The following is a 22,841-nucleotide window of genomic DNA, read 5'->3' on the forward strand; positions in this document are numbered from 1 at the left end:
CCAAGCCAGGATTGGTCTGAGATGAGTTGTACTAATATAAAGCTGCTGTAATGAATCAGGCTCCACTTCTCCTTGCTGATAGGGAAATGAAGACGTATGTGCCTCTGGGCTGCAGGCTCTGCTAAAGTATATGTGGTGCCACTTCTCACTTGATCCTTAAGGGAAATGCTGCATGCTGCTGGGTTGCATGGACTGGCTCCTTACAAAGGTCTTCTGATTTTAAGGGTTGTCATAACCTCCCTTTAAAAAGATGGAATGGAGCTGCACCACTGAAATGAGAGGGTACAGGATTGTCCCTGTATGAATGTTCAAATATTAATTACCAAGTTTCCTAGTAGGAATCTATTATTATTATGAGTTAGCTTTGTATTAACCAACAAAGTGATGGTACTGAGCAGAAAAAGAGTGTAATAATTGGGGTTTCAGTGCTTGTTAAATCAACTGGTAGAGGAAGCTGAGCAATTCTTTGAGACTAGCCTTGATGTTTTCTATTGAGTCAGCTGGCAGTGGCCTTTTTCAATTGAAAGCTATGTTTTTTGAGGAGGTAGGGGAGAATCCAACAACTGCAGATCATTTATGAGAAAATAAATAGACCCTGTCATCTCTTACAGCGCTGTCACATTGGTTTCCATTTACAACTGAAAAGAAATGAGGCTAAAGATTGCTCATTCCTATTATTGTCCCCTGATTTGTTTCTTTCTTTGCTTGCATGTGTGGGTGGTTATTTCAAGTTTTTGTCTGGCTTCGTTTGGCAATGTTTTTAATGTCCTGCATCCTGATGTGCTGCAGTTCATCTGCACCGGGGTGGGCAGCTGTAGCTCCTGCTTAGCTCTCGAACAGGTGGCAAGTAGGTAGAGGGAGGAAGACTATAAAGTTTGGGAAGTCTTCAAAATGCCCATTCACCACGGTTTGTACGCATCAGGAGATGTCCTTCTCTTCCCTCCCCTTCCCTGTTTCTGAATGATTTTCCAGAGAGGCTGTGATAAACGGCTTAGCTGAACTGAAAGTGCCACAGCCTGGAATGATAATCGAAAAAGATGCGTGTTGTTATAAACACTCAATCATTTTCCTTCTTTCTTGTGGAGTTGTTATTAAGCCCAGAGGTTCAGAAGTTCAAAAATATAAAGGAATAATTTGTACAAGAAAAGAAAGGAGTCTATTTCACAAGCCATTGATGCTTCCTCTGGGAATTTGCAGTAGCTGTTTGAGTAGCCAGGGTCATACAGAGCAACCATGCATTTTGCTCCCACTTAGGAAACCCCTAATTTTTAACTTTTTAACAGCCACAAGCTTAAGTTTCTGGCAATGAAAAGTGGAGGGAATGTTTGAGGAGCTCTTATTAAAAAAATAAACTTCAAATGATGATTGACTCCCCTTTTATGTCTCTAGAATGGGGCCCATAAATCTCAACAGTTTTCTCTTCAATGGCTACTTGTTCTTTTTGGTCAGTGACAACTTTTACTTTAAGCAAGCTCAGTTCTCAAATTAACCCTTGTGTTGACTCAGGCCTCCTTGTTTGCCTTTGCTTTGCCTCCCGCGGGTGGAAAAAAGCTTAGCATATGGCAACTGATCCATTCCCATGTCATGGTCGATATGAGAAGCAGGCATCAGCATGTTGCTTGTGGAGGGAGAAACGATTTCAGAACTTCTGTTTCCAAGGAAAGCGGAGCTCTTAGCAGAACTCCCCTTTGGGTCCTTGGTGCAGGACTTCTAATAGGTATCTCGGTGCTTAAGGTTTGAGAAAAGATGTACATTCATGTGCATAGTCAAGCTCCCAGCCCCAGCCTGTATGGGTGGGTTCTGGCACTCCCTCCATTACTTTCCTCTTAATGGTAACTATACAGATGCAGCTGTTCCTTAGTCCCTTGAAACCTACAAAGGAAATAAGTAATATAAAGCCCATAGAAATCTCAGGCAGCGTTAGCTGCTGAGCCTACCAGAAGACACATTTGAAAAACTGGTGTACCTTGGCTACTGAGCCTCCACCATGGGTACACAGGCTCTGGAAACTGTGCCTGCCTGTGTGTGGCCAGCCAAATTTGGGAGCTCTATCTTATATCTTTCTGTCAGTGACCTGTTATACAGTCCTGGGGCCTAATGCTTATGTCAACATGAGGTTAGGTTTCATGGCATCCTCAACAGAGCAGGAATGTCCTGGCTTATATTCATCTCCCCAGGAGAGAGGGAGGGTGGTAAAAAGGCATTCAGCAGCTACTGGGCAATCTTCTGCCATCTCTTGACAGGTCGTGATATAAATCAGGGACTTGAGTTGGACACAGAGGCCAGACCTTGTTGCTCTGTTCTGATCTCTATCAGCCATGATTAATTCAGTGCTATAGGTAAAAAGATAAACGTGGCTCCCTGCAATCTTAATTGTTTCCACCAGCCTTTGAACTGATGCCTTCATCTGGGAGCATTTAGCTGGGAATACAAAAGGCCAAGCTATGCCCAAGATTGCACGGTGGGCAGCAGAGGTTGTGGGATCTTCTGACACCAGCTGGGAATTGGTTTCTTGGCCATGCAGCACAGCTGGGGTGGGGGACATGAATTAATTCTGAATAGGTGGCTTGGAATATCATCTGGAAGTTTTTAGGTGCCAGAGATTCTGGATGTATTGCAGAGGAGATTGGCAAATGTGCTTTGGGGTGGCCTGGAGACTTCATGCAATGCTGCAGGGACTTCTGCTCTGCCATTCTCAATGCTTGTATGACAAGAGCAGAAAGTCTGGATTGCTTTTCTTGAGCAACTCCCATTGTAATTGAAAGAGTTGCTGTGAATCTTTTGCAGAACTGCTTGCTTCTTGCATCAGAAGACCTTCCTTTCCTCCCAGGACTCTCTAATGGCTTAGGCTGCAGTCTTTGCAAGTAACAGGCTCTGACCCATCCATCCACCTTCAGCACTGTTCACAGGGCCTCACTCCACTTCAGTGTTCTTGTGGACAAAGGAGTCTCATGATGGTAACTTGAAAAATTATATGTGAGCTTTACTCCTGCTGTAACTTTGCTGTGTACCTATGGGAAATTCTGAAAAGGGCAGCAATCTTGATATAATTGGTGGAGGGGGGGTGCTTTAAAAGGAGAAAGGTCTTTGTCAAAATGCAGCCTGCAAGGAGCAGAAACAGTTTATTTTAGCTGACAGCCTTGGAGAAAACCAGCATTGCTAAGTTTTAGATTAGTGTGGGTAGACACTAATAGGAAAATTTCAGGCTAGCAATTCAGAGGGAATAGTTTATTGCTTTTCGGTTAATCCCTTTTCAATTTCTGTCACCATAGAAAGAGGAGAGCTCTTTTTCCGACATTTGTGCCCAAAGCAAAATGTGATGAAAATAAGCAAACTGAAATGTAACTTAGCTCCCTAAAAGCTACGAGGAGTACCCACCCCATCAGAGGGGGGGAAAAAAAGAGAAAGAATTAGTATCTGCAGCTTAAACAAGACTCCAGGAAGTTTTGTCTTGGGGATACTTGTATCCTAATGCTTTGAATCCAGTGTGTTCCTGTTACCAGAGCTCAGTAAGGAATGTTTCCTGAGAAACTTCCTTTGTAATCAGTTCACTTGTGCACTCTGAGTATTAACTGGCTGACATTTTTCTCACGTGTACTCAGGGTTTGGAGACATAAAATAAATAATAATTTAATGAATAACTATAAGTGGTTCTGAGAGTCTACAGGTCAAAATCCAAGCTAAGTTTGTTAGAATTCAGTAATTGTGTCCCTGAATGCATTGCCAGCAACCCCAGTAGGATTTCTGGGAATCTACATAGCAAAGCACAGCTGGAGAGGGAACAACCTGCTGAAAACTTGAGTGTTTCAGGAGATGGCAGCAACTGCCAACCTACTGCCATCTGTGGGCATGATTACAGCACATCCACATAAATCAGGCAAGGAATTGGAGGGGAGGGGGCAAGGGATCTTGTTGCTCTGCTGTGGGAAGTGTATCACCTGTAGAGAGATGCATCTGAGGAGCTTTCTCCAGTTCATGTAAACATTTCACAGCAGGAATGCAATAGTTGGATCTAACAAAAATATGTTTAGACTCTTCCTGATTCCTGAATAGCCTATCCCCTCCGGTAGCCAGTTTCATTGTCATTCTCTGAAATGAAATCTGTTCAGACTAGACAAAAAAGGTTCAAATAAAGTGATTGTTTAGTCCCAGTGATAATGAAAATATAGCTGTCTGTGGAAAGATAACCTCCCATAATTCATAAACAATGGAATTGTATTGAAGAAGCCCTGTATGAGGTAGAAAATGCAGTGCCTGCATTTATCATTCTGACCTTGAAAGCTAACGGAGGAGTTCGTTTCAAATAATTATTTTTATAAATTTCTTCTGTCTTGACTGCGAATAGATTGCAGCCTCCTTGAGCCTATTTATTAGCAGAATTTATTTGCTGAGTAACTGATGTAAATAGCTTGCTGAATAGTAATTATTCTTGGCCTCCACATGGCTTACAGTGCCTGGCTGAGAGTGGGTGATAGAAGAAATTTGAGCCACCGTGATTTGGTGGGTAGGCCACTTTCTTTCCCTGGTTAATTGGAGATGACTGGTCTTGATGCAACTTGGTATTTCCAAGGCGAGAGTCCTATAGTCTTCAGCACAGCTGTAGATCTGTATGGTGAGCTCTGGAGCACAGCTCTCTCTGGGCCATAAAGGCAGAGCGTGTGGATCTCATGCTCCTTCTTCATACTCCAGTGCCATCTTGCTCTTGCACAGACCTCCGTGGCTGCCCTTGAGCTGGGAAGGGAAAATTTGTTCATAGTTTCCCCCATGTAATACCTGCACGGTCATTTTGTGCTTTCTTGAAGCCTAGAAAGCCAACATAGCTGTGCCTCAAACCGTTTGTCCATGGCCAGAGGCACCATCTGCCTTGCTGGAAAGCATGCCTGCTGTTGAAGGGCCATGATTTACTCTCCATCGTGTTGGTATACATTGAAATTGGCATCTGTTCATGCTGATACCCAGGGCTGGAAGCTGGAAATCTAAATTGTGGATCTCTATATTCTCTTCAGCCCCTCTTGCTGCAGGAGCAGCAGTCTGGAAAGGGCTGTGCTGGCATTGCAAGGTGTTAAACTGGGATGGCTGAAGGAGTTAATCTGCTGCCTGACTGTAATATAATAGAAAGAAAAACATGCCTGTAGGACTAGTCCATTTTACTATGTAGCTTCAGCTGGTAATTAAAAAGAAGCAGTTGAAAATTAAGCAGTAATATGAATAAAACCCCAAATTAAATATACCCAGGACGGGCTGGATTTTCAATGGATGGATACAAAGCATATCATTAAACCAGGCTTTTATAAAAAATGTCTCAGGCTGGATGCCTGTAACCAGGAGGAGCTTCCCAAAGCTTTACCCTTTTCCATGAGGTGCCCCCTTTGCTGCAGTCCCTTGTCACCAGGGCACGAGCCACCCCGCAGGGTGCTTGTTTCCACATTCCTTCTATTACAGAGCAGACAAAAAAGCAAAATTGAAACCACAGAAGAGACCGCTAAAAGTCTTATTGGTGACTCAAGAGCACAAATGTGGTTTCAGGTTCTTGGGAAAGGTTTCATTTGCCTCTTTTGAAAGCGATGGTCCTGGAAGTGGAGACAATGTGCCCATTTAAGGTGGAGGAAAATGATCGTGGGCAGTGCCCTTTGGGTCCTGGGCGTCCAGCCAGGCGTCGATGTTAGGAATACGAGTGCTGAGCAAAGTAGCAGACTGAGCTGGGCAACTGATGTGACTTTCCTTCTGCAAAGACCAGGCAGCCAGCTGCTCCTGAATAACTCAGTGTAAGTCAGTACGGCAATGACTTCAGCTTGACTAAAGGAGGAGCAGGGGGGTGGGAGAGAAAGAGTAAAAGTGAAGGAGGCAAATTTCCAAATGGTGGGAATTCATTGTCTGAAGAAGACTCACGCTTTGCTCACCTCATTTCTTGCATTCTTTTCCAAAGTATTTGTTACCAGACACTTGGAGGCGTTGGGCTTATCTGGGATGACTGCTTTTACTTGAATGATTTCTTAATTTATTTGCTGAAGCTTCTGTTCGGTGATGGACCAAAGCAGAGGGTAATGCTACCCAGTTATTACTCTCTGGTAGATTGAGTAAAGAACGAGTTATTCTGGTGCCTAAGGCACGAATGGATGTCTGTAGTGCCCCATGACGGAGCCTCCATGTTACTCTTTGTACATAAGCATTCATTTTTTCTACGTTGTGTGTGAGTACACTCAAAACACAGTGGCATTTAGATATTGCAGAATAATAGCTATATTCTTAATGGCTCAAAAGAGTGATGCATTCTCAAAAGAGAATGCATTGCATTCTGATGCAATGCAAAGGGCATCAGACTGAGCATCTCTGAACACACTTTATGTCTCTTGGTGATGGAATCACATTTACATTGATGACATTGGTTTTGCATTTAGACCATTACTAGCTTGATGTCAAGCTGAATTAATGGCAAAATAGAAGGTGCCAGTGTTGTGGTGAGCACATTCAGAGTGCATCCTTTCACTGTAGTGTCCTGGCTCACAAAGCAGGAAATACTGGAAATTCCAAATCAGAGCTTTTTTTCTCCCCTTCCCTTCCCTTCCCTTCCCTTCCCTTCCCTTCCCTTCCCTTCCCTTCCCTTCCCTTCCCTTCCCTTCCCTTCCCTTCCCTTCCCTTCCCTTCCCTTCCCTTCCCTTCCCTTCCCTTCCCTTCCCTTCCCTTCCCTTCCCTTCCCTTCCCTTCCCTTCCCTTCCCTTCCCTTCCCTTCCCTTCCCTTCCCTTCCCTTCCCTTCCCTTCCCTTCCCTTCCCTTCCCTTCCCTTCCCTCTCTTCTAAATGAAGAGAAACTGAGTATCTTTAGAAATAGCTCAGTTCAATATATTTAGAAGAAATGGTTTCAGATCTTATCCTTCATGCCTGTGCTACGACTGCTTCTGACATATTTAAGACCTTGTTTTGGGATGTTTTGGCCTAATTTAAGGTGTGGTATTTGTAATACGTGTAATGTGAATTATATGGTATTTCAGAAGTTCTATCTAGACAGGAATTAACTTAGGTTAGAGTTTTATTCCATTGTCTTTATTTGTTGTCTTTATGGCCTCGTACACTTGAAGACTTGTATCTAAGAGTCCTACTGAAGCAAAAAATATGTGTAATAGTTTGGTGTGGTCAGCATATAGAATAAAAGAGAGCTGCCAGGTGAGTGCTCCCTGGGCTATGGCGATGGTTTGTTGAAGTTGTAGTGCTGAAGGAATGGAGGTCTTATGCACATTGCAGTACTTTCCGTCTAGGTATCGTTGTGGTGGTTTTGTTTGTGTGTTTTTATGCTTTGATTCAATGAAACACAAAGCAAATACCAAATATAGATTTCAACTTTGGCACTTGTTAAGTTTTTAATGGGTGGTTCATGTGAAGAGAAAAGTCAGGAGGTTGAAGCGAGTGCTAAGCTCCCAGAAGTCAACTTAAATACTTCATCAAGACCTCTGGGTGCATGGGGTTGGAGCCATTATCTCCTCATGGTATTCCCAGCTCCAAATAAAACCATCTTAGTCTTAAACGAACAGGCTGTCCCAAGAAGCTGTGGGTGCCCCATCCCTGGAGGAACTCAAGGCCAGGCTGGATGGAGCCTTGGGGCAAGCCTGATCTGGTGTGGGGCACCCAGCCCATGGCACGGGTTGGGACTGGATGGGCTTTAAGGTCCCTTCCAACCCAACCATTCTATGATTGTGTGATTAGTGTCAGGGCTGTGAGTTATTAATACAAATGCTCTGCACCAGGTCAAGCCTGCATGTCACCGGTAGGATTTGTCGTGGTTAGGGGTTTCTACAAACACCTTGGTCAGATTCAAACTGTTTTATTAAACTGGTTAATTGGTAATTTGAAAGGGAGAGAAAAAGCAAAGTCCTTAGGTCTCCCTGGTCAGTGCCAAGCCGCAGACGCTTAACTACTCCTGCCTTTCAGAAGCAATAACTGCAGGCTTGGGGAACATATGGAACCAACTAGCTGAAAGGCTTTTATGAGGAGCTTTAACAGGGGGCATGGTTTTCTGAGCAGAAATTCCAGTGGATGAGTTAATAGTTTCACTTTCCTTAGCTGTCCCTTTATAGGAACAACAACAGCAAAGTAAGGTGCGTTCCTCCAGTGGCCCCGGCAGCACAATGTGCCGATGCATCCAGGATTTCTCTTGGACACTGAGGGAGTCCTTTATAGTTCCTCTGGGACCTGTTTTTTCAGAGCTATTTCCTGATGCTGACCTCATTAGGTGAGTTTCACAGCTCACTAATTCCTAGCAACAGTGCAAAAGATTCAAGGAAAGGGGAAACCCGTCTTCTGGAAACCAGTGGAACTGAACAGATTTGGGCAAACACTTTTATTGCTTTTCATTAATCTGAAAAATCAGGGACTTGGGTTTTTCAGTTTTTCTTTCTTTTTTTTTTCTCTTCTCTTTTTGTTTTTCCCTCCAGGCCATTATTTTGACCTGAAAGAGTATATCTGATTTTCTATTTGAGTACAGAGAATGGTAACAACAGAACAAGAATCCCTGAAGAACAGTACACCTCAGTACTTATGATATGGTTTGTTTTGAGCTGAGCAGGAGAGTGGGCACTTCTTTTCTTGAGTCGCAATGAGAGCGCTGATGGGATATACTCACCCAAAAGCTTCCAGTAATGCTTATTTAGTATTTGCATTGTGTTGGCACTTGTCCAGAAGAGAAAGCAAAAGAAAACAACAGTTCCCTGCCCAAGAGATGACATCACGCTATGAAACTTCAGGACTTGTTTTTGCAGTATTGTTATTAATCATGGTTCTATGCAGGGGTCATCCTGTAACTCCAGCTACTGGAGTCATATGAATGCTATGCTTATGGTTCAGCCTTAGTAAGTCTAGGACTGGAGAGTGATTTCTCCATCAGGGCAATCAAATTTTTATGTATGGCAAAGTTTGATGTGAGAGTTTTCGCAGTTTCCTTTGCTTCTCCAATCTCAACAGCAAACCCACCAGACGAACGTTGATCTCTTTCTTTTCAGTCTAACACAAATTTTGTTCCTTCCATTGTAAGTCCTGAATTTTCTGTTTTATTAGCAAAATAGTTCCTATGAAGTTTGGGACCACTCAAGTGTTTGACCTGGTAAAAACACTTCCTTATAGTACTTTACAATGGTTTCTTAGATGCCCACATGAAGCTGTTTTTCCATTGTGGCACTGTTTGGAACTACGGTCAGAAAACTGAAGATGTGGTCCTTGGAACCTTTCCACTTGGTTAGAAATCCATAGTATTGCCTTCTAGATGAGGTGATAGGCACAGAGTTGAGCTGTCATCAGAAACTGGGAGAACTGCAGGAGTTTAATAAACGAAATGGATTTCTGACAAAGCATGTGCACGTTTTACTTGGAAAGCTATAACAGGATAATCAACTGAAGTCAATTCACTCACATATGCAAAAGTATTAAAAACGTAGAGCTGAATGGACACAGCTGCCTCTGCTTCCACAAGCTGATGTTCAGTGATGGTCATGGGAAAGAATCCATACATTGTGATGGTTTGTGAGAGTACCTTGGAATAAGAGGAATTTTTATCTTGCTTTGCTTCCAAAACCAAATACAATGAAGAACGAGATCTGTGACAGAACTCCTCAAGTGTTCCTAAGGCCAGCTGCACATCAACTCACTTCTCCTCATTGTCTGGAGAGGTGGCAGTGCTTTCTTAGAGCTGTTTCTGTGGACTGGATCCACAAACCACATCTCATTGAAATCTCACATAAAATCAGACAGCTTCTCCTTTGCTCCAGCTAATGCCATGGCTTTGGGAAAATGAAGCTCAAAATGTTCCATGACAACCTGCAGTGTTATGTATGCATGTATAAACATTTTTAAGCAATGTCAGCCCCCTTTGGGACCTTGAGACCTCATACAGGTTCTGTCTGCTCATTTTATTTGAGTAGTTCAGAGGTTTTCCAATCTTTTGTCTTTTGAAGTTGAAAATAAGTGGTTTGTGCATTTCAGATGATTTAAACACGAGATAGACTTTTGCTGCCATTACTTTCTATTATTATTTGACTCCTGACTAATCCAGATGTGTGGAGGGAAGTAAATACTGTTTGTAGCATCAAGGTAATCAGTAAAGTCCTTTGTTAGGGTATTCATTGGGCTTGTTTGGTCTCTCAGACCTGCAGCAGGTTTGCACAGGGATTGCAAAGGCTGGTCTCTGCAGATTTGGCTGCAACTGGAGTGCCCAGGATGACCATGGCCAAAGATCAAAGGGACCTTAATGGTCATCTACTTCCTGGGCTGAAGCGATGCAGCAGCACAAGGGCTGGGTGATGGAGAGAGCAGTTGGCATAAATTTAAGAAATTGAGCCATTGTGTTTACTAAGAAATTGAAGTTGGGAATTCTGAAGATCTCCTCCTTCCTGGGAATACTTTGAATGAAAGTCAGCAGTAAGGCAGAGCTTTCCTCCTGTACCAGGCCTATCTCTGACCTTCCCATGGAAGAACTGGCCAGGTCCAGGCCCCTCTTCCATGTGATAACAACAGTGCAAAAGTGCTGCTAAAAGATCAGACCAGTTGTTCCTGGTGCTGTGTGGGGTTGGTGGTACCTGTTCTCTTAGGCGATAAAGCACAGCAGTAAGGTTTAAAGTTTGCCATAAGGGCTGGTATCTCCAAACACGCATGAAATCTGTGTTGGCTTGCTGCTTTGCACAGGAGGATGACACCACATGGGTAGAAAAGCTGCTTCTTGGAAGGGTGAAAATCCTCTTCTGTTGTCCATGTTCAATTGGTTGCAAACTGGGGCCAGAGACAACCGTGCAAAACTGGCCTTCAGAGCACACAGCTGTCAGGATCGTAAATTGCATGAATAAAATGCACTTTCCCAGCACCAAGCTCATAACTTCCCATCACTTCCCAGAACAAATACTGTCTGCTATATTTATTAGGTGGGACTGTGCATAGGCAGTCGCTTTCAGTGTATTTATTTGGAAGCCCTCAGTTGTGTGGTAATCTCAGGCACCTCTGGGAGATTTAGCTCAGATAGAGGTTTGGGCTGGAGGTCACAAGGTCACTGATATTAAGATAGGGAGCAGGAAAGGAAGCAGCATTGTTTTTGTGGCATTATCTGAACAGTAAGGAAAAATAAATGCAGCTTTTAAGATGGCTTTAATCTGACTTTGGAGGAAATGGCCTACAAATCCAGCGAGCAGGCAGCTGCGGCAAGACCTTGCCTCTTCTTATGCGTGTATTGAGCCGCTCAACCCAAAAGCATGATGACCGAGGCTTGGTTAAGCAACAGTTCTCTAGAAATCTTCTCAAGTGGCTGAAGTTTTGCTTGAGCATATGCAAATACTTTAGCTCCTGTCCCAGAATACAATCTCTGGATTTGCTTTTTTGGGCAGTAGCTTGGAGGCAGAAATTGGTTTCCCTATGAGGTCAGCCGGGTTCCAGGGCTCACCTGGCAGCATTTCTAGGTCCTCTTACAGCACAGGGGCAGAGAGCAGGAAAACAACCATCCTGAGACAAGCACCAATAGTAATAAATCTGGTGCCCATGCACTGGGATCCATCTCCTGCTGCAAGCTCTGATCAACTCCTCTCCCATGTGATGTCCTTGTTTTTTTAAAACAAGCGAGCAAACACTGTGGCCCTTTCTGCAGCCAAATGCTTATTTTCAAGGAGCATGCAGGCAGTTTTCTCTAACCCTCTGCGAATATGACTGAAATCAGCTAATAGGTTCCAAATTTATTAGGAGGAAGCATAGAGCATGAATGCGAAGGACTGGTTTCCTCAGGAAGCTGAAGTAACCAAAACAAAAAAAAAAGCATTCAGAATGCAAAGTAAGGATTTGTTTGTTGCCTCCTTAATATTTTACTGTAAAACACTCTGTCTTATCTGTCTTATGCTCAAGGTTTTCCTGCCTGTTTGTATATATATGTGTGTGTGTGTGAGCATTTCTGTGTATAAAATTCCAGCAACATCCACTGTTTAAAAAATCAAAACTGAGAAGGATTTTACTAAAAGCATTTTGGGAAAAGCTCTGCTCTCGGTTTTCCTGTCAAAGTTTTTCTAAGCTTTTATTTTTATTAGTCAAAATGTTTAGAATCCCCAGGAAATCCTGGGATGAACCGTTTCCTCTTTAAGCTGTAGCCCTTAGGGGAAAAAAAAGAGAACGCTCAGATCCTTCAAAGGTTAGAAATTTTTAAACTGTATTTTTTGCAGATTTTTTAAATTACAGGAAAACTAAGTTAGGAAGATGCTTAGCTTTATGCTACGGTCCTGGGAAAGATAGATCTCTTTGTAGAAAAGCCCGATGAGACCCTTAGATCTGAGTGAGGAAATCTCTTAGGCTTGGATTTTAAGAGGCAACCAGTTGTGGGGTGGAGGCCCAGCAGGTTCATTTGAAAGACCATCTTTATGTTTTTTAAAAGTAAATTAAAAAGGAACATTTTATTTCCCTCAACCAGAACGTGTGTGTTAGTGAACATCTAACAGCTTTGTATTCAGAGGTTGTTAATGCCCTGGAGATAATTTTATTTTCTTATTAATTAAATTTATTTTTTTCTCAGATCTTATTTGCCTATATACCTGAGCTTTTACAGCAGTAAATTCAGTTGATGGTTTCCCTTTCTTCAGATCAACTCCAGTGGAAACCGTGTTTGTAAACAAATAAGAACTTCCAAGTTGCAAAAACACTGGTACATCATTAATTTTAAACTCCTTTGGGATTTAATCTTAAAGTCAGTTCATTTACTTAAAGTTAGGCATGTGAGTAAGAATATTTATCAGAGACTGCAGCCGTAGCTGGGCCAGCTGGCACTCAGCATGTGTTGCTTACCCGAGAGTTGAGATGATAACTTGGAATGGAGAGGGCACTGTTGTTACAAATGTGAGAAGCTTTCATCATCATCAGGGGCATTTTGGGGGTACAGAAATGTAAATAGTAAAGAGTGGTTCTATTTCCTCTGTGCAAGTGTGTCCAGGTGGACAACAGGTTGACCATAAGCCAGCAGTGGCCTAGAAGGGCAATGATATCCTGGGGTGCATTAAAAAGAACGTGGCCAACAGGTCAAGGGAAGTTCTCCTCCATTACTCTGCCTTGGTGAGGCCTCATAAGAAGTACTGTGTCTACTAACAGTGTCACAATTCAATATCTCTGTTTTGCAGAAGGGTAGGTGAAGAGGAAAGACTAAAGGAGGGAGACTGACAGTGAATTGCCTCATGTTTCTGATTTTAAAGCATGCAGAATGTCCCCCTAATACATCAGCAACTTCCTAAGTTTGGAAGGTTATGATTTTTATTGAAAATCTTCTGATTTTGTTTGGGCTTTGGATTTAAGATAGCTGCCAGGAAATAGTGAAAGGAAATACAAGCTTCCTGATTTTAATTCCAGTGTCTTCCACACAGCCAAGCTGTCTGCATAGACAGCCTGAAAGCTCTCAGACTGTCTCCTCCGCAGGAGCAGTGTGGTGAAGTTAGACCTTATGAGGAATAACGAGGGTCATATAATAAGGACTTCTACTAGAGAAAGTTAGAATTCCCTTCCAGTTGGAAATATCTGATAATCAGCCCGTATTGCTGTGGGCCAGGATGCGTCAATAAACTTCATATGCGTGTGAGTTTTTTCAGTCATTTGGCCTTTTACACTTTGCTTCTTTGATACCTAATATTATTAACTCCTCTTCTGTTCTTGTTTGCATTTCTACAGGTGCTGTTTGCACTAAACCAAACTCTGCTCCAGCATGAAAGTCTCCGAGCAGGCAGTTTGCAGGCCCCGTACACCACTGAAGATCTCATCAAACATTACAATTGTGGAGACCTGAATGCTGTTATATTCAATCATGATACTTCCCAGGTAAGCAGAAATGTTGTGTATGAGCCAGCGAGCTGAGAACAAATAATTTGCTTTAAAATAGATGGTATTTTCTCTTACAAAGACAGGAAGTGTTCTCTTACCAAAGTTCCTGATCTAAAATTTCTACACTGGATATAGTGACCTGTATTCATTAAAATGCTTGGTATCTGTTTCTACCAGGTAATCACACACATAGTTTCCCCATAGTTTCTGCATCCTACAGGTTTCATATGACAAAAAAGGGTGTAATTTAGCAGATAAATAGAGGCAAAGAGAGGTTAAGAGCTCAGCATAAAGCCTGTCAGATGCCTATAGCACAGCAGAAAGTAAAACTCCAATCTCACAGTCATCACTTTCTACCCCATCTCCTCTTTTTCCTCTTCCTTTTGATGTCTCATGTTTTCTTCTCCACATGTGTCTCATCTGCATAGTGAAAGTTTGGGGTTTCCTAGGTATTGCTTTGGCTCTGGGGAAGTGACTGACTGGAAAACTTTCCTAGGAATGTGCCTTAAAAAAAGTTAATTATGGACATTTGTGGGACTGTTGAATGTGGTCTCCTCATTAAGGGGGAAAAAAAATCTTTGTAATATTTGAGCTTATGTTTGAAGAGGAAGTGAACCTTGTGTAAATACTCTGTAAAGTAAATAACTTCTCAAACATGTCATAATTCAATAATTTTGTATGTGTCTCAGACAGCCCTTCCGTCTCTGTTTATCTTAGTTATCCAATGCTATTAAAGACTCAATGGAGCAGAAATCTGCTTTCCAGACTAGTTTGATAGTTCATGGCAAACTTGGAGATTCTCATTTGATATATAGGTTCCTCTTTCTTCTTCCCCATTAATTCTTTGGAAACTTGGTCTATGGATACCGTCTCTTACCTCATCTTTTTATTTGATAAATGTTCACAGATTCCTGTCTCAGATGCAGTGACTTTTTTGAAGGGGACCTTTATATACTTTGCCAGCCTCAATGTTTTGTATGTTTTGCCAATGAAAGTCCATTAAATCATGATAGTGGCTTACCATTAAGACAGAGAAATCAAGAATAACTATGTGACCTCAAGAGAGAATTGAGATCAGGTGAGCAGAGATTTTCGGGGCTTCTTACCTTGCTGTTGTTATCCTGAGTTGCACAGGGCTCTGTGGGTCAGTAATTTCTCAGATAAAGAACTGAGAAAGCAAGGATGGCCCCAGTCTGCAAGTTAGCCACTCTCCACAACGTGGGTGTTTTGTACAGGTCTTTGATGCTGCTTCAAGAAGTTCTAGGTAGAAATATTAAATATTTCCATTGCAGCATTTTCCAAGCAATCTGTCACAGAACTAACCTCAACATCAGCTTGGACAGTTGGAAGTTCTTAAATCGTAGAAAAAATGGTTATATCTCCTCCTCTTTTTCCCTATCTGGTTATATGATTCTGTATTTCTCAAATTGTAGGAAGAGTGGTTAATGGTAATGAATGAGATCAAATCTCTTCACTCTTGTAGTCCTATAGAGTGAAACACTGTTTTAGCATAACTAAGCAGGACATAAAAGGTGCTGTTAACAGAGCAGTACTAAAACAGATGTTTGTGTAGCAGCAGAGCTGCCAGAGCTGTTCTGCCTGGGCAGTTTTGCACTGAAAAGCAAAGGGAGAAACCAACTTTGTTAAGAATATGTCTCTAAAGGTGTGTTGTGTGAGTTGAAAAACGTAGAGAGCTCAAAACTTTAGAGGATCCTAGAGAAGATAACTTGCAAGTAAGCACACAAGATAAACGCAAAGTGACCTTACAGAAGTAATTATCCTGAGGTGTGGTGATGTATTTGTCATGGGCACAAATAAACAAATGCTAGTTGTAAAATCAGGAAGACAGTCCTGACATCTGAATGTTCTGTCATCTTTTAATGGCTATCAAACTGTAATTTTGCCAGCTTTCTTCTGTGCCTGTGTCTCTGAGGCAAGTTATTGCTGTTCACACTGATTGCATTGACTCAGACATCTGTGATTTGTTGACACAGTGTCCTATAACAGACCTGTGTTTCAGACTTGAGATGCTGTAAAAGCTTTTTTATTCCTGCAAATTCTTGAATCAGTGTAGGCTTAAAAACAGTGTTAAAGAAGAAAGAAGCCAGCAACCAATGAGAGTTCAAGCAATAGCATTAGTCATGGGCTCAGAGCGCACACAGTTGATAGAGATTATAACACTTAGAGGCCATGGAAAATTAAAATCCCTATATGTATACTAGTCCCTCCAGAACTCTAAATGTTGTGGAGTATATTCCTCTTATGGGCTGTTGCTCTTAATTCAAGTAAAGAGCTTTTTTGTTTGCTAGTGTTTTTATAAACCAGCTTTATATCATTTATTTTTAATTGCAAGCAGTACAAAATAGAAAATTAAAGCCCAGGATAGACTCTCTATTCAGTTAACATTTGCCAGTGGTACTTCCAGAGTTTATTCTGTGTGTTTTTTGTAAGGATGTTGTCCCTGCCATAGGGAGTCTGTTTGGTTATCAAATTTGATTAGCTTGACTTAAATATTAAACATGAAGCATCGCCCATGGGATCTTTCTCGTGAACAACAAAATCTAAGCAGAGAGATTTATCTGACTGTGAGTGTATTACAGTCCTCATCAGATGATGAGAAATGATAATCCTACAAGTGCAGGAAAATTTTGAGTATCACAGAGCTGCAGAATAAAGGGCACCCTGTCTGTTAGTTGCCTCATTTGGGAGCCATTGATTTAAGTAACTGGAACGTGCCAGAAAAGCAGCTGGAAAATTCCAACATCGCACCAGGGACACTTGAAGGGACAAAAGTATATGTGGAGAAACTTCCTTAATTCCTGTATCATGAATCTTGGGAGATGGAGTATCTTCAGTAGCTGGCTGCAAGAAGCTGAGATGGCTTTGCATCAGAACTCATCTTGGAGCAGGAAGAAGGAACAGAAATAGAAACACTAATGCTGTTGGCTTTCTGTGTTATGGATGACTTTCTTGAGCCTCTTCAGCATCATTGAGAGAGCTTTTGGAAAAACTGTGGTTTCCCGACAACTTCTGTGGTATTTGGGAGGAGAGAGCAGTCTGTGTCTGTACAGGGTGCAGAAGGGACGGTGCCAGGAGGAAAAGTGTGAGAAAAGGGCATTTCATAGACCATATCCGGGGCTTAGGCAGCAGCGCAGAGGACAGCTCCTGTCCCAGAGCAATCAACACCAAGGACATTCAGTGCACCATTCCTTCCTGGTTTCAGTGTTGAGGTTCTTTTTATTTTTTACTCTTTTTAAATTTTAATTAAGAACAGTGAAAGCAAGAAACACCTCTGCTTTCCTTTGGTTATATAACATTCCTCATTCCTTTCTCTTTCTTTTTCTTTCTTTTACATTTTGCTTCCAAGCACCATTTTTCTGAACATATAAATCCTTATTCAAACTTAATAAAAATTTAAGAGGCTGTGTTTATTCAGTTAGACTATGACCTAAAGTGGTTTACAAAGCATCTCTCCTGCTTGGACAGCCTTCTGCAAATGCACGATTCTCTTGTGACTTGTTCAATCAAGAGTCCTAGGCTGGAGTTTCTGGGCAGAAAGTCAACAAGATGCTGAAAAGAAAATGGTCTTTAAGTAAAAGATAGGATAGGTTTATGTTGTTTTTTTCTTCAAACTTTTTCCACCACAGAACAATTTCTCTTTTATTTTGTTCCCTAAATCTGATGTTGAGGTTTTTTATTTAAATATGTTGAACTGATATATGTAGACTTTGGGAGTACCTTGTACCCTTACTTCCTGTGATGGGTTTTCAGATGTTCAGATTTTGAAGGACAATTCTGTGCAGCAAATTCATCTTTGCCAGCATGGAATTTGCTGTTTCTGTGTTTCTTTGTATTCCTTTGTGCCCTTTCTATAGTGATGTATGACGTTTTTCATTTGTTTTTCCTTTTTCCTTTAACCCTACCCAAAAACTATACCTGTGATCTCCAGCTCTTGTTTTGAGCCATAATTTTGACCCAAGGATTCATGGTTAAATAGCTTTTGGGATAGCAGATTTTGCCTTTTGAAATACACAGAGTGATCCTGATGAGACAGCATTAGAGATCCGTACACTAACAGCATGCCAGTGGTCAGCTTCCCTACACTGATGAAGAAAAGGTTCAGCTCATCACTTCACAATACATTTGCTGTTTATAAACAGGTTGTGTTTTATACCCCTTTAAAAATGTTATCATTCTGCATTTAAACCTGTCCTTTAAGATTTAAGAGTTCTGATAATTCTAATTATATCATTAATTTGCCCCATTCTCATTTTGGATAAAATATGACTGGATTTCTGGCTCACTTCTCAAATCAATGAGAACTATCTGTGGAATGCCCCAGCTTCAATAAATGCAGAAACACACAGCTGAAACCATTAGGTAGAGCGTTGAATGATAAGCAGACCTAATTTGTTCAAGGAATGGAGTTTTATCTACAGCAAAGGAAGATAAATCCTTAAACTGAAGGTACAGCTATTGTAACACAACACTTTGGAAGCACCTTATCATTTTCAGCTGTAACAAAGTGCAGACAAACTGGCACAGCCTCTCGTCCTTATAGGGAAAGTGATTACAGGCTTTCCAGCAAAGCAAACGCAAGGTTGTCCCGGACACAGAGCTGCTCTCGAGGGTTTCTGGGTCCCAGCAAGCCATCAGTAGCACTTCCATGCCTCTATGTTATTCTTAAAATGCATGGCAGGCCCAGCATTCCCCTGGTGTCTGATGACACGTTCAGAGTTGCTTGTGGCCCAGCATGAGTCTCTCACCTCCTGGGTGCTTCTGGAGAGATGCTGCTTTCCCAGAGTTCAGAAGAGCTCCTGATCAGCTTTGGCAGGGTCACACGTTCTTCCCACTGCACCTGAGTCACAGCTTTGTGAGCTTTTGGAAGTTGAAAAAAAAAATAAAGCAACCCACAAGGGCAGCCAAAATTTTTGGAGTCTAATTTTCATATTATGTCGGAACAGGATTCCAGATTGGAGCAATATTATAGTTTGGCTTACGTGTTTTACAAAATTGGTTACAGACTCAGATTGAGAAAGTCTACTTGTTGATGACAGTGCTGGGGAAATCTCTGCAGAGATGATGATGATTATTATTTATTTATTTATTTATTTATGTGAGTAATCTGGAACACTTCCAGATAATTTTCCTGCTACAGGTTTTGAAAATAGGTTCTTGCTTGTAAATTTTCATTATGTGCCTGCTTTTAGCGTTGTCTTGACTTGGAAGTTCCTTCCTTCTGCTTTCTGCTTCTTTCAGTTTCTATGGAGGCGATGGGAGAGGGGGGAGAAAGTAGGAGAAAGATTGGAGCAAGACATTTAGAAGCAAAGGTTTTTCTTTTGAAGGCTTAGATAAGAAACATACAGAAAATTACTGATTTATATGAAAAAATATTTGAGGGTTGTTGACTAACTGTGTTTATTAGTAAGGGAATAAACTATAAAAGAGAATGAAACAGTGGTTGGGGAAAAAATTTGGAGTTCAAGATAGTACCATGCTGCTTTCTCTGCACTGCTTTATGTTTGCTATAATGCATTTACTATCCTTTTTTCAAAGTGCTGGCTTATGAAGTGTTTCTTGGAAAGACTTGTTCAGGAGAAATGAGAAAGACTTGTTGGTTTTTTGAGCAATATCTTGTGAGTTGAATATAGAAAATGCTTCTTCTCCCTTTGTGTTTTATCTAGAAGATGTGTTTGTTTCCTCATTAAGACAGAGTGAAAACAAAGGGGACAGCAATTTTGATTGTCCTTGTTGACTTGACAGCACTGGTATTCATTGGTGTCCTGAAAGTTGATGGTTTGAGGTACTCCTTGACACAGCGTTTCTTGCTCTGATACTATTAATGCAGGACTGAATAGGGAACACAGTAGATCGTGTTCTCCTGAGTAATCTGTTTTTGTTCTCTGATGGTGACTGTAAACCTAAACGCAGGTGGCAAACCTCATGTAAACTCAGGCTTTCATTGTCACCAGGCTGAACCAGAAGCTCGTTGAAGAGCCCTGATAGTTGTGAGGACACCCAGAGCTGGGTTTGTACCCAGCTGTTCTCCCACTTTGCAGCAGAAAACTAAACGAAAAATACCTTTGGAAAAAGAATTTCAGTGCTTTGAAAAACCAACCAATCCTCCAAACAAACCCTTTGTCCCTTTTTTTTTTTTACTTTATTGCCCTGCTTTGCCTTTTGATCAGTATCTTTGCTTGGGTGTCATGGCAATATAACAGGTGATGGTTTTAGTGTCAGAACAGAAAAAAAAAAGTTCTTTGTTAAAGGAAACAAAGCATTTGGAAGGGAAATAGAAAATCTTGAACTTTTCCATATGTTTGAAAGCTCACGAAAGCTGGCCTCAAAAAGAAATCCCAATGTTAAATTGAGCTTTTAAATGAGGCAGGAGTTATCAATGTGTAGTTAAGATTTAGGCTCCCCATTGAAACCAAAACCTGTATTTGCGTAAACTGCAGGCTTGTCATCCTCATTCAATTAATGAACAGGTCCCTGTAATCTGGTCCTAAATATACACTGCATAGCTGGGTGAAGCTTGCAGAAAGGGGGCCAGGATCACTGTTCTGACTGTGTTTTGCTAAGGCTTCTTTAATCAAAACATTCATTCAGATAGAGAGGCCAGCTGCATATTTTGGCATCGCTACCAAGGGGAGCAGGGACACGGTTGGGGTGGGGAAGGAAGCCTTGGGGGAGGGGCTGGTGGTATGCTATTAGTTCTGTTTACTTATTTATTCTTCTCAAGTGCTTGGAAAGCAACTATTTAGCTGGTTTGGGAAAACAAATAGAAAACATACAGGGAGGCCGTGACTTCTCAGGGATTTTTTTTAATAAGAATAGAAGTATCACCCCCCAAGCTGTTTGTGAGGTGCATAAGCCATCCCTGTGGCTATTCTCCTTCCCCCCCCATTTTCCCCCTTCTTTTTAATTTTCTCATTTTTTCCCTTTCTTTCTCCCTTTCTCCCTTTCTCTCTTTCTCTCTTTCTCTTTCTCTCTTTCTCTCCTTTCTCTCTTTTTTTTTTTCCTGTTCTCTTTTTTTTTTCTTTCTATTTTCTTTGAAATTTGCTCTCCTTCCACCCAAATGCCCCAAAGCAGCACTTGGGGCCAGGCAGGGCACATGACTGCCCTTAGGCCAGATGCCACCTGGAAGAACAGCAAGTGCAGCAGGATTTGGGGCTGATGGCCGCAGGGATGTGGATGTCCAGGGCTTCAGGAGTTGCAGCTGACCCTACAAGCCTACAGTCATGCCAGCAATGACTCCTGAAGTATTTCTTTCACCGATAGATTTCATTTTTTTAAATATCATATGCTATCTTTAAAGAGTTCAGTAACTTTCAGGCTATTTTTTTCTTCTCAGTTTTTTTTCTATTTGTAATTTTCCTCTGTTTATAGATTTAGATGCTCCAGTGGCTTGTGGAGCTGAGCTAGCTAATTTGAAACTCCAAGAACTTTGTTTTTACACTCAAATTGTCTTTCCATCCTAAGAGGTACCCGATGTAGCTTGTAATCAGGTAGGCCAACTACAGAATGCTTGCCAGCATGAGCAGCAATGCAAGTGCAGCAGCCAGGCAACTGGTGCAGTGCAGAATAGGGCTGCAAGAGTAGGGCTCGGGAGGACTGAGCAGAAATGTTGATGAAAAGTGCACAAATTTGTCCAAGTAGTAATGAATCTGAGCCAGAACATAATTAGGGTTTGTGGAGCCCCTCTCCGTTCAGCTGCAGGACCACACTTTCTGCTGAGGGAGAGGTTGCAGCCCCTTCTCCTCACAGTTTCTCAGTTCTGTTTCCTTCTTTAGGAGGTCTGGGACACTGCAGGCTCTCTCCAAGCCAAGGGGTGCAATGGAAAATCCATTCCTGTAGTGGAAATGCTGAGCTAGACCAAACCTCAGAATAGTTCCTGACTGGTTCCTGGAGCACGGGCAGCAGGAGGGTGGGGATATGTGGGTGGGAGAAGTGTGACTGCTCTTTGACCTGTTCTCAGTACTTCCAAGCCTCTCTCTGGCTGCAGAGAGTTGTCACTTGAGAACTGCTTGGCGTTCTGCACAATGGATGAGAATAAAATGGGATGCACACAGATTGGGAATGTAGTGGCTAGTTTGGTGTTGGAGTATGCTTCTGGAAAAAAAAAAAAACACCACATTTTAGCAGTGCAAAATCCACAAAATGACATACCTATGCTAGCTCCATCCTCCAAAAAGTGCTGGAAGTACATATAATGTGTTCTTAGCACTCATCACGAGTAGATGTTTGCACTGGGAAAGGACACATAGGACTTATGAAAATCTAAGTCTAATCATGCTCCTAATGCATGACTTCAAATTTTGATGCTTAATAAAAAGAAAGTGTCGCCTAGAAGTAGCAGGAATTGAAGGATGGGCTAATACCAACTTGCAGCATTTTGCAGAACTCCCTCCTGGCTTCCGTCCTACAGACTAAGCTCAAAGTGCATCTTCTAGGCAATTGCCATCTTTGAGCTAAATCACGTTGACCAAACTCCCACTCCTTTCCTTGGCCCTGAAGGTCTCCATTGGGATGGAAACTTGGAGGTGCTGCAGGAAACCAGCCCAGCCAGCAGCAGCGCTTGTCACTCCATGTCCTCCTCATGGCAATGCTTATCCTTGCAGCCCATTCACTCAGCAGTATTTGAATTCTTTGCATCAGAGGCTGCAGTAAGTGGATATTGCTCTCCCAGATGCCAGAAGGAGTCATAAATCAAAGAGGAACAGGTGTCTTCCTAGCCCACAGTAGTGTATTTTTCAGCATTGCAATAAAAACCACAATGCCCTGTCAAGGCTGGTTAACAGGCAGGTATCCTCCCTTCATAAACGGGTGATAACTGGAGCTCATATGTCAGCCTCTGACCCAACAAGTGCTGGTGTGAATTTAGGGCTGTTCCATTTGTCAGAGGAGACAGTGGGTTTTGGGATGCTGCTTTGACTCTCTGGAAGCCCACATAAGCGGTGCTGTCAGCTCTTGAGATTCTTATCTTGTGCACTGCTCTCTAGACCATATAAAAGTTCCTGGCCTGCGTGGTAC

General features: G+C 42.0%; 1 protein-coding gene across 1 annotated transcript in view; it reads left to right on the forward strand.

Moving 5' to 3' along the window:
• Positions 1 to 22,841, forward strand: part of TRABD2B (TraB domain containing 2B) — a 255,397-nt gene that overhangs the window by 123,956 nt on the left and 108,600 nt on the right. Inside the window, exon 3 of the mRNA XM_048944471.1 lies at positions 13,659 to 13,805. Within this exon, the coding sequence (XP_048800428.1) occupies positions 13,659 to 13,805 (147 nt within the window). The remainder of the gene's footprint in view (positions 1 to 13,658; positions 13,806 to 22,841) is intronic.

Source organism: Lagopus muta, chromosome 5, assembly GCF_023343835.1.
Source record: "Lagopus muta isolate bLagMut1 chromosome 5, bLagMut1 primary, whole genome shotgun sequence".
In the NCBI taxonomy this organism is placed as follows: Eukaryota; Metazoa; Chordata; class Aves; order Galliformes; family Phasianidae; genus Lagopus; species Lagopus muta.